General features: G+C 43.5%; 1 protein-coding gene across 1 annotated transcript in view; it reads right to left on the bottom strand.

Annotated features, from left to right (window-relative positions):
• The window catches only part of LOC120927772 (ankyrin repeat and SOCS box protein 9-like), an 87,990-nt gene that overhangs the window by 18,659 nt on the left and 56,916 nt on the right, over window positions 1-12,415 (bottom strand). Inside the window, exons 2-4 of the mRNA XM_040338674.1 lie at window positions 4,599-4,678; window positions 3,770-3,877; window positions 597-747 (exon numbers count right to left, since the gene is read on the bottom strand). Of these exons, the coding sequence (XP_040194608.1) occupies window positions 597-747; window positions 3,770-3,877; window positions 4,599-4,678 (339 nt within the window). The remainder of the gene's footprint in view (window positions 1-596; window positions 748-3,769; window positions 3,878-4,598; window positions 4,679-12,415) is intronic.

Below are 12,415 nucleotides of genomic sequence, written 5' to 3'. Positions count from 1 at the left end.
AAAATTGTCCGAAGTGTCCGCCATAATGTCGCAGTCATGAAAAAAAAACGCTGATCACCGCCATTAGTAGTAAAAAATATATATATATATATAAAAATGCAATAAAACTATCCCCTATACGCTATTAATTTTGCGCAAACCAATCGATAAACGCTTATTGCGATTTTTTTACCAAAAATAGGTAGAAGAATACGTATCGGGCTAAACTGAGGGAAAAAAAATTGTATATATGTTTTTGGGGGATATTTATTATAGCAAAAAGTAAAAAATATAGAATTTTTTTCAAAATTGTCGCTCTATTTTTGTTTATAGCACAAAAAATAAAAACCGCAGAGGTGATCAAATACCACCAAAAGAAAGCTCTATTTGTGGGAAAAAAAGGACGTCAATTTTGTTTGGGAGCCACATCGCACGACCGCGCAATTGTCTGTTAAAGTGACGCAGTGCCGAATCGCAAAACCTGACCTGGGCATTTAGCTGCCTAAAGGTCCGGGGCTTAAGTGGTTAATGCGAAGAGGGAATTCTCAAGAAAAAAACTCAGTAATAAACACAATCTTGACAGCTATTAAAGGAAGGATGATACTGTAAATGGTTACCTCTTTTACATGCCTCGTGTATTGGAGATGCTACATCACATACTGCGTGTGGGCTGGCTCCATGCTGCAGAAGTAGGTTCACACAGGCTGTGCTGCCACTCACACAAGCATTGAATATTGGAGTTTTCCAGTCAATATTGGGAATGTTGACCTTAGAGAAATGCAAGCAGAGCCATTGATAAATTAGGAGTTCGTCAATTGGTTTAGTTAAGATTGCTGCTGTTCCTACTAGAAGTCAACAGAAAGTTTTTTACAAGAATTTGTATACAAACAGATAAACTTTGGCATAGGAATGGGGGCTGTAGAGGATACAGACCTAGCCAGGCTTCCCAACCACTTGCAATATCTTCCAATACTACAGTATTTAGCAATCCAGTAGTAAGAACTCAGTTGAAGAACACACTGCACTATGGGACACTTTCTAGTAGCATAAATATATTTTTAACCACTTGGCGCCCAGAGGACGTCGTATGACGTCCTGGGCTTTGTGGTACTTTGTGGGGCTATATCTGAATGATGCCTGAAGCTACAGGCATCATTCAGATATCGGCATTTTCACCCGGCGATTCCCTACACCATAGGAATGATCATAGCGGCTGTTCCTACGGGCGCAAAAGGGGACTTCCCCCCTCCCGCCGCCCTCCGGTGCTTCTACCGACTCTACCGACCTCACCGACTCACCTGTGCGATCGGTAAGTCGGTGATAGGAACCGCCGGCCCACGCATGTAGATCACAGAGATTTCCGGCGGACCAGATGGTCGCCGAAGTCTCTATGATCGTCGGAGGCCGGGCACGATGTTATGACGTCACGTCCGGCCTCTGCATTCAAAAAAACTGCGCCGTTTCGGCTGTGAAGCGGTGATAGTTGTTTTTTTTTGCCTTCCCAGCCTAGAGGTGAGATGTGGGGTCTTATTGACCCCATATCTCACTGTAAGGAGGTCCTGTCATGCATATTCCTATTACAAGGGATGTTTACATTCCTTGTAATAGGAATAAAGTGATCAAAAATAAAGGGCACTATCATTGTGTTTTATATTTGATTGCCTACATTTATACTGTACCATTTGGCAGCTCTCAAACTGATGTATACACTTAACCACTTCAGCCCCGGAAGATTTGGCTGCTCAATGACCAGGCCATTTTTTGCAATACGACACTGCATCGCTTTAACTGACAATTGTGCGGTCGTGCGACGCTGTACCCAAACAAAATTTCTTTTGGTGGTATTTGATCACCTCTGCGGTTTTTAGTTTTTGCGCTATAAATAAAAAAAGAGTGACAGTTTTGAAAAAAAACACAATGGGGGTTATTTACGATAGGCAAATCCACTTTGCACTACAAGTGCAAACTACAAGTGCAACGTGTACTTGAAATTGCACTGAAAGTGCACTTGGAAGTGAAGTCGCTTTAAATCTGAGGGCAGATCTGAAATGAGGGGAAGCTCATCCAAACATGTGCAAGCTAAAATGCTGTTTTATATTTTCCTTGCATGTCCCCCTCAGATCTACAGTACAGCGACTGCACTTTCAAGTGCACTTTGCACTTGTAGTTTGCACTTGTAGTGCAAAGTAGATTTGCCTTTTGTAAATAACCCCCATTATCTTTTACTTTTTGCTATAATAAATATTCCAATTTTTTTTTTTTTAAAACAACACATTTTTTTCTCAGTTTAGGCCGATGTGTATTCTTCTACATATTTTTGGTTAAAAAAAAAACGCAATAAGCATATATTGATTGGTTTGCGCAAAAGTTATAGCGTCTACAAAATAGGGATTTATGGCATTTTTATTATTTATTTATTTTTTGTTACTAGTAATGCCAGTGATCAGCGATTTTTATGAGGACTGCGATATTTTCGGTGGACAAATTGGACACTTTTGACACATTTTTGGGACCAGTGACAATTATACAGCGATTAGTGCTATAAAAATGCACTGATTACTGTATAAATGTCACTGGTAGGAAAGGGGTTAACATTAGTGAGCGATCAAGGGGTAAACTGTGTTCTCTAGGTGTGTTCTAACTGTGGGGGGGATGGGACTGACTAGGGGAGGAGAGAGATTGGTGTCCATACTTAGTATACACACACACACAATCTTTCTGCTCTCCCCAAAGAGAACCAGGATCTCTGTGTTTACACACACAGATCCCGGTTCTCGCTCTGTCACGAGTGATAGCGGGTGCGCGGCGGTCATCGTGCCCGCCAGGCACTCGCATCGGCTACGGCATCATGGTGCGCCACCTAGTGGTCAAAAGGCGAACCGATGTACAGTTACATCAGTTTGCCCAGGGGAGCCAACCTGCCGCAGTACAACTGCGGCGGCTGGTTGGAAAGGGGTTAATGCATTAATAAGTGAATAGAGGGAGGTAGCAAGGAACTTTGCCCAGCAGAGGTATGAGTAAAAAGGATTGTAGGGAGAAGGTCAAGGGCCCATTCACACCTGAGCATTTTTAGCTTGTAAAATCTGAAAAGTTCCAAAACGCCCACCAAGCAAAATTCCATTCATTTAAAGGGCTCCTGTTCACATCTGAGTGTTCTGTTGCCTGAGGCTGCATTCACACCTGAACATATTGTTTTCAGGCGGAAAGTCGTGCGTTTTTACCACGATTTTGATGCAATTTTTACAGCATTTTTTTGCTGCGTTTTTTCCTCGATTTTGTACAGGTTAAAAGGTGACCAATGTACAAAGCAGAAACACGCCTGTAATCTGCCCAATAAGAAGCTCATATACGTTTTTCTTCAGGCGACAGAACACTCAGATGTGGCTCTCAGGGGCCATTTAAATGAATGTGATTTTGCTTGTTGGGAGTTTTTGAACTTTTGTGATAAGCGATTTACGAGCATTTTATGAGCTAAAGGCTGCATTCACAAATGGCCAAAAAAAAAACGCCAGAAAAATGCCCAACAAGCAAAATCCCATTAATTTATGGCTCTGTTCACACCTAAGTATTTTTGGGCGTTTTTCTGCTCTAAGTCTCAGCTCTAAAAACGCCCAACAAGATAAATCCCATTAATTTCAATGGCCCCTGTTCTGAGCATTTTGTAGCCTTAAGCAAAACGCCCGAAGCTTAAAAAAGTACATGAGCTTCTTTTTTGGGCAGATATTTTTTTGCTTTTTTCAGACCTTGTTATATGCATTTACACTCTAATAGAATGTAAGAATGTTATTACCTGAGCTCCATGTTTCAGTAGAAAGGTGACACATCCAGAATGACCTCCAAGGCAAGCTTCATGTAGAGGAGTAACGTGATCGGCTGTAGCCAGGTTTACGCTATGTCCCTACAAGAGAATGATAGGAAAACCGAAATAACAGAAGGCGAAATAACATTGCCTGTACTAGCAGTCTAGGGTAGAACTTGAGGCATGCATGGGAACATTTTTTATTGTACAATTTTACTGAGTTGGGCTAAAATAAAATTTAAAATAAAATAAAAAGTCCACAAGTGACATATACTGATGTTCCTGGTGATTATTACCACCATCCACCACCTTGAGTTATGATTCTGTGTAAAATATGGACACTTACCTCTCCAGCGGCCCGCAATGTTGGCAGCCGAGGTCGAGCAATCGCTCATCCCTCGGCTGCACCCGCCGCAATTCCTCAGTGAGGGAATCGGGAAGTGAAGCGTTGTGGCTTCACTGCCCAGTTCCCTACTGCACATGCGCGAGTAGCACGGCGCGCCGTCACTGGTCCCCGCTCTTTCCTGGGAACAGTGTGTTTCCCAGAAGACAGCAGGGGGTGCGGGTAGGGGCGGGGCTGCCACACGAGAGTATTCCCGGAAGTGGGTGCAAATACCTGTCTTAGGTGCAAAATGTGACACCGGAAGGGGGAGGGTTCCGAAAAGCAGAAGTTCCATTTTTGGGTGGAACTCCACTTTAAGTATACCTTCCTAACCCTTGACCCTAAGCCTAGCCCCCCCTTAATCCTTTACACCAAAGGACTAGTTTAACAAATATATAAACAATAAACTAAAATCAAATTATGATTCCCTTTACTTACCTCTGTAATTAGTTTTGTTAAGGTACCAAAACGCCCGTGTATTGCTGCTTCATGTAACAGTGACCAGTCCGAGACAAAGTCTGTAAAGTGAGCAATCAGGAGTCAGATTTGATACACATACTGCAGTTTACATACTTAAAACCCTGCCATAATTCTCTCAGTGTGTACCTAATATGATTTATGACACAAATAAAGTGATGATGGTAATCACTATTCGCATTCAAAGCATTAAAGGCAGAGATGAGATTAGATTATTTAAGGAAAGGAAATAATTTCCATTTGTTATCACTACATCAAATTAACCCAACTGATCATCTCATGGAAATACTGGAAATCACTAAATGGAAGTAATTACTAAATGTTAAGTATGACTAGAAATCAACAATTGTAACCAGGGCGGTTTTTAAGGTAGGGCAAACGGGGAAGCTGCCCTGGGCCCTGTCATTGTTGTGGGGCCCAAAGCAGCTGCCTCATACCTGCCAACTACCCTAGTTTAAATTACCTTGTCCCTTGATGTTTTAGTCCCGTGATGTGTCCTGATATTTCAGTGTGAAGTTCTGGTACTACTGCTGCCCAGCTCTGCTCTATTGTTGTGTACAGATGACTCACCTGCAGACCCTGTGTTTACATGTAAATACTGGCATTGATATGTAAATAGTGGCGGCATTCATTAGTAAATAGGGGTGGTATTTATATGTATATCATGCCTCCCTGAGGTCATATTCACCATCACCTATTCTGAATGCTGCCCACTGAGGAAATAAAGGGGCATGCTTGAAAGTCCTGCCTACAACTGTGGCCATTAAGCCTACCGTCAGCATGTTCTGCAATGGTAAGCAAATTACTTCTATTACATTAGTGGCCAGTGTAAAAAATCAGAAAACGAAACTGCATGGAGGGGGGAGGGCCCAAGAATTACTTTTTTGCCCAGGGTCCAATCAATATTAAAGACGGCCCTGATTGTAACGTTGAATGTTTACAAAAGATAGAAAAATGTACAGCTATAGGCCTGTTGCTTGCTTGACATAAGGACAAACCTGCATTTAGAAAAGAGTGAAAGTACCATAGTGCCGATATATATGTGATGCCACTGCTCTGCCTCTCCGCCTAATCCAATCAAAGAACGCTTTGTATTCATTGAGGAAATGCAAAGTGTTCCCTAAATGGTGTCTGTTCTGAGTGAAGAAGCCTTTTTGTATTTGGACGTAAAGACTCCCTGTGTTCACTATGCAGCAGGGCAGTTGTTTGCCATGGTACCCAGAAGTTAGTGAAGATCACTATAGTAGAGGTGCCTGCTACAGTGATTTCCACATTCCACATGGATCTTACAGGTATGGCACATTACATTGGTCTAAGCTGGCTCAGTGTATCTATGCAAAATCATCCAAACCTAAACTTCAACCTTATGCCGCGTACACACGATCGGACATTCCGACAACAAAACCTTGGATTTTTTTTCGACGGATGTTGGCTCAAACTTGTGTTGCATACACACGGTCACACAAATGTTGTCGGAAATTCCGAACGTCAAGAATGCAGTGATGTAAATTACGTACGACGAGCCGAGAAAAATTAAGTTCAATAGCCAATGCGGCTCTTCTGCTTGATTCCGAGCATGCGTGGAATTTTGTGCGTCAGAATTGTGTACACACGCTCAGAATTTCTGACGACAAGTTCTGTTGTTAGAAAATTTGAGAACCAGCTCTCAAATTCCGACAACAAGCTCCCATCGAACATTTGTTGTCGGAAATTCCAACCGTGTGTACGCGGCTTTAGGCTGCTCTCCCAGAACTGTTGGCCAAAGTTCAGGTAAGAACTGTGTGTACAAGGTAGAAAAACCCAAAAGAAGAACCTATAAAGTTCAGATTTTATTTTATTCAGACTAATTTATCATAAAAAGCCACCGTGTTATAGGGGATCAAAGGGCCCCACATTATCAGGTCTTGGTACTGGACTGAATTTGAGGGATCCTGAGGGGTAAATAGTATCATTGCTCCAAATGCTAGTTAAGGCTTAATCGGCATCTGAAATAATCATACTAATTACCCCTCAGGGTCTCCTCAGTTCTATCAGTCCAGTGCTAAACCTTAATGAAGTGGGGCCCTTTGAACCCCTGAAACATGGTGGCTTTTTATTATATCCTTAGGCAGCTCTCCCCAGAGTGGTGGCTCTTTGCTCGAGCTGGGTGAGGAAGATAGAAAAGTGGAGAAAGCAGAAAAAGTCCAGATTTTATTTTATTCAGACTCTTATATCATTAAAGCCAATACGTTTCAGGAGTTCTAAAGTTCTCACTTCATCAGGGTTTGGTACTGGACTAGAACGGGAGGAGCTTTGAAAGTTAAAGCGTGTGCAATGCATAGTTAAACATATATGAGTTTGACACTCACTTGCTATCCGCTTCTAGTCCGATTGCCTTGTTTTCCGTCGTAAATAAGGACGTTTAAAAAAACATCCAGGCGTTTTCCATTTTGCTTGTGGGCATTGTGAAGCCCACAAGCAAAGACTTCCTGGATGCGATGATCCGACGCTCCCATGATGCACCGCGTAATCTCGGCGAGCAGGGCGAGCTGCGCCGTCAACAATAACACATCACCATGACAACGGGGGCCGTCACAGATACACGACCAGCGCCCAGCTCCCATGACACACTTGGCCGTCGGGGGAAAAAGAAGGGACACGCCGACTCCCGCGGGGAAACTATACCCGGAAGAGAGTTAAAATCAACAGAATCACGGTAATCCTTGAACTACGGAAAAAACAAAACATTGCTTATACATGTACTAAGGCTGCAGTTACTAGTGATATAAAGTTCATATTGAGGGTGAACCTCCGCTTTAAGTAGTATGATCACACCAGAACTCTCAGGATCCCTCCAATTCTATAAGTCCAGAACACACTTTAGAATTCCAGGGCCAGATTCACAGAGGAAATACGCCGGAGTATCTACTGATACTCTGGCGTATTTTCAAATTTGCCGCGTTGTATCTTTATTTGTAATTCACAAAAAAGATACGACGGCTTTTGGCTAAGATCCGACAGGCTTACGGCTTCGTACGCCTTCGGATCTTAGGATGCAATACTTCGGCCACCGCTGGGTGGAGTTTGCGTCGTTTTCCAGCGTCGGGTATGCAAATTAGCTTTTACAGGGATCCACGAAGGTTTTTGCGCGTTCGTTACGTCGTCGCTAGTCGTTTTTTCCCGTCACAAAGTTAGGCCTGCTTTTTCATGGCTTAACTTTAGACGAGCCATGTTAAAGTATGGCCGTCGTTCCCGCATCGAATTTATTTTTTTGCGTAAGACGTCCGGGAATACGAAAGTACGTTACGCACGTCGCCATTCAAAACATTACGTCGGGTGACGTCATTTCGCGCAATGCACGTCGGGAAATTTTCACATGGAGCATGCGCAGAACGTTTGGCGCGGTAACGCGCCTAATTTAAATGGTACACGCCCCATTTGAATTAGGCGGGCTTGCGCCGGACGGCTTTACGTTACACCGCCGTAAGTTTACACGCAAGTGCTTGGTGAATCAGGCACTTGCGCTGAAAACTTGCGGCGGTGTAAAGTAAAGACGATACGTTACGCCGCCGCAGTTCTTTATGAATCTGGCCCCCAGTCTTTTCCGTTTCTTAAACTAAGCTGTGAAGATGCATTGATATATCACTATCATTGTGTGATGCTTCTGAAATAAATACGTTTGAGCAATGGCCATCTAACATCTATGGGTACCTCTAAACCAAAACATAGATTGTATTTTAAGAAAATGCTAATTATTAAACATCCCTCATATATTTTCACATGAATTATACTTTTATTTATGCTTGCTCCTTCATATTGTCATAACTTAGTATAGAAATGTATAGATTCTTCCTCTAATCACTTTCTGTAGCAGGAAATGTGAGAAGAATCTATGCTGAAAAAAATCAATTAGCCACATAATCTATTGTTTGCAATCAGGTTTAGAAAACTGGTAAACCCTGTACACACGATCGGATATCTGATGGAATCTAATCCGATGGATTTTTTCGTCGGATATCCGATGAAGCTGATTTTCATCCGACCGTGTCCAACGCGGTGACGTAAATCACTACGACGTGCTGAGAAAAATGAAGGGCAATGCTTCCGAGCATGCGTCGACTTGATTCTGAGCATGCGTGGATTTTTCTCCGATGGAGTTCCACACAGACGATCAGTTTTTTATAGGAAAATTTTAAAACATGTTCTATTTTTTTTCACCGATGGAAACCAATGGGGCCCACACACGATCGGTTTGTCTGATGAAAACGGTCCATCGGTCCGTTTTCATCAGACAAACCGATCATGTGTACAGGGCTGTAGACTTGCAGTGAAGCCAAAGGAACTATCTAACTACAAGAGTCATGTGTATTTATAGTTGGTGTGCTTTGTGCATTCCTTTCCGATCTGTGCAGTAATCCAGTGTGAAACTTTCCCTCTGTGCAGGAGCCTCCTGTAATAAAGACTGCTGCTCTCTCTTCTTGACAGGTCCTGTATCTGCTCCCTTGTGTACTTTTCTGTATGCAGCCTGTGCTTGGTGGGGTCTTCTAGGCCCCCTCACATTGCTTTCTACACAGTCTATGTACAGAACAATAATGATATCACTGCTACTTGTACATGGTAGTACCTGAGATTGCAAAGACATTTGGTGCCCATGAAGTGCGTTTATATCCTATGTGGCTATTGAGAAATATATTTGTAATTAAAGTTTTTGTGCCATAAATGTAGGTTATGAAAATGAATGCTAGAAACCGGTTGGTTGCCATGCATAGCTGCTCCAGATTTTGGCTTCTTCAGTTTTAGTAAACTCCCCTCTATGATTATGTTGTATATTCACTTTTAGCCTATGGAAAAAGCAGCACCTAAAGCAGTAAGCTAATGACACTGATGTGTGTTTCAATTAGGTATTTGCACACTAGAGGGCGCCAAACTACATTTGAGTTTCATGCAGATAAAATAGAACACAGCACAGTGTAAAGGCAACTGTATAGTTATGTAAAAAAAAAAACTTTATTTGAATTTCAATATTGAAAAATACTGTATAAGGAATAATAAAAATGGGACTTCACTTGGAAAACATCTTGACCATAATAGATAATGCCAGACTACCTGCGGACAGTGAGGCCTCGTACACACGATTGTTTTCCTCGACAAAATCCATCAAGAAAATTGGTGGCAGAGATTTCTTGCCGAGGAAAACGGTTGTGTGTATGTTTTTCGTCGAGAAAACTGTATTGGATCTCAACGAGAAAAAAAGAGAACATGTTCTCTTTTTCCTCGTCGGGAGTCTCAATTTCCTTGTCGTGTTTCTCGTCGGTAATGGAGATAGCACATTTGTCACGCTGTAACAGACTGAAAAGCGCAAATCTTCTCTCACCAAACTTTTACATAAAGCGGGAGTTCACCCGAAAAACAATTTTTAACATTAGATTGAGGCTCATTTTGTCAAGGGGAATCGGGTGTTTTTTTTTTTAAATCTAAGCAGTACTAACCGTTTTAGAGATAGATCTTCTCCGCCGCTTCCGGGTATGGTCTTTGGGACTGGGTGTTCATATTTGATTGACAGGCTTCCGACGGTCGCATACATCGCGTCACGAGTAGCCGAAAGAAGCCGAACGTCGGTGCGGCTCTATACGGCGCCTGCGCATCGACGTTCGGCTACTTTCGGAAAATCGTGACGCGATGTATGCGACCGTCGGAAGCCTGTCGGAAGACTGTCAATCAAATAGGAACGCCCAGTCCCGCAGCCCATACCCGGAAGCGGCGGAGAAGATCGCTCTCTAAGCCCTGGTTCACACTGGGCTGCGGGAGTGAAGCCGTGCGATTTCAGCTGAACTCGCCGGCAGTCCCGATTTCGGCCGCGATTATAGAGACATCTGTGCAGGTTTCTGCACAGATGTCAATGTAAATCGCGGCCAGAAATCGCAAAAAGTAGTACAGGAACTACTTTTTGAAATCGGTGTAGCGCCGCAGATGCGGCGTCGCACCGATTAGGACAGTGTCATTGCCGGCAAATGCCGCCGATTTGAGATGCGATTTCACATGTGAAATCGCATCTCAAATCGAAGGAAATCGTACCCAGTGTGAACCTGGGCTAAAACGGTAAGTACTGCTTTGATTTAAAAAAAAACACCCAATTCCCCTTCACAAAACGAGCATCAATCTAATGTTAAAAATGTAGTTTTTGGGTGAACCTCCACTTTAACACGCAGTAACATGAGATTAGCAAAAGCAGCCCCAAGGGTGGCGCCAGTGGAATCAAACTTCCCCTTTATAGTGCCGTTGTATGTGTTTTACGTCACCGCGTTTGAGAACAACGAAATTTTGTGTACGCAAGGAAAGCTTGACAAGATTCTCGACAAGCCTGACAAGGAACTCGTCGAGGAAAACGATGTTTCTTTTACGACGAGATTCTCGGTCGTGTGTACGAGGCCTGACAGAAGAATGTGTGTCTGCACAAAGGGGTAACACTTCACAGGTTAAATGCAACAGCTGCAAATTGGAAAGACTTGTGCTACTCATCTGCTCCTTCCTGCCCCCTCCACTACCCACAGAACTCATACTTTTATTGTTCCATAATGCAATGCATTTTGTGATTAAAGGAGGGGCAGACGAATGACAGGATCTCCATTGTCTTCTCTCAAGCCCCATACACACTATCAGTTTTCCTGCTGGTTTTCTCTTCAGGTTTACCAAAACCATGTAGTACAAGGACCTGCCTAATCGCATTCAAATTGAAACGCTTAAGGTTTGACCTCATATTAGATGGTTTTGGTAAACCTGAAGAGAAAACCATCAGGAAAACTGATAGTGTGTATGGGGCTTGAGAAACGATTGCATTGTTGGACATTAATAATATGACTTATGTGAATGGCAGATGGGGCAAAAGGAGGTGGATGAGGGATGCAAGGCCTTCATACTTGCTACAGCTGTTAATTATTTGCAACCCCAAAAGATCGCTGCTGTGGGCAGTATAGGGTGGCATAAGGGAAGGTTTTATCCATGAAACAGCAGCCTGCAGGGCATGGGATACACATTAATACAGGCAACCAATGGGGTGGATTCAGGTAGGGGCGCGCACTACTATGGAGGCGCAGCGTACCGTTTTTACACTACGCCTCCGTAAATTACCTGCGCTACGCTTCATTCATGAAGCAGTAGCTCCGTAATTTGCGTGTGCGCTCCGGAAAAACTGCCCGGCGTAAGCGCGCGTAATTTAAATGATCCCGTAGGGGGCGCGGATCATTTAAATTAGGCACGTTCCCGCGCCGAACGTAGTGCGCATGCTCCGTCGGGAAACTTTCCCGACATGCATTGCGGTAAATGACGTCGCAAGGACGTCATTTGCTTCAACGTGAACGTAAATGGCGTCCAGCGCCATTCACGATTCACTTACGCAAACAACGGAATTTATAAAAATCGCGACGCGGGAACGACGGGTATACTTAGCATTGGCTGCCCCTGCTAATAGCAGGAGCAGCCTTACACAGAACCTGACGAACGCAAACGACGTAAAATGCGAACGCAGGCCGCGCGTACGGTTGTGAATCGGCGTGAGTATGCAATTTGCATACTCTATGCTGACTACTACGGGAACGCCACCTAGCGGCCATCGTAAGAATGCAGACTACGATACGACGGCATAAGAGCCTTATGCCAGTCATATCTTAGGCTGCAGTAGGCGTATCGACCTTTCTGAATTAGGAGCAGTCGATACGCCGGCGCAACTAAGCAATTGAGCTGGGTATCTATGGATACGCAGACGCAATTGCTTACTGAATCTACCCCAGTGTGTTTAGTGC

Source organism: Rana temporaria, chromosome 2, assembly GCF_905171775.1.
Source record: "Rana temporaria chromosome 2, aRanTem1.1, whole genome shotgun sequence".
Lineage (NCBI taxonomy): Eukaryota > Metazoa > Chordata > Amphibia > Anura > Ranidae > Rana > Rana temporaria.
The sequence above is the reverse complement of the archived record's forward strand: the minus strand, read 5'-3'. Positions and strand labels throughout refer to the sequence as shown.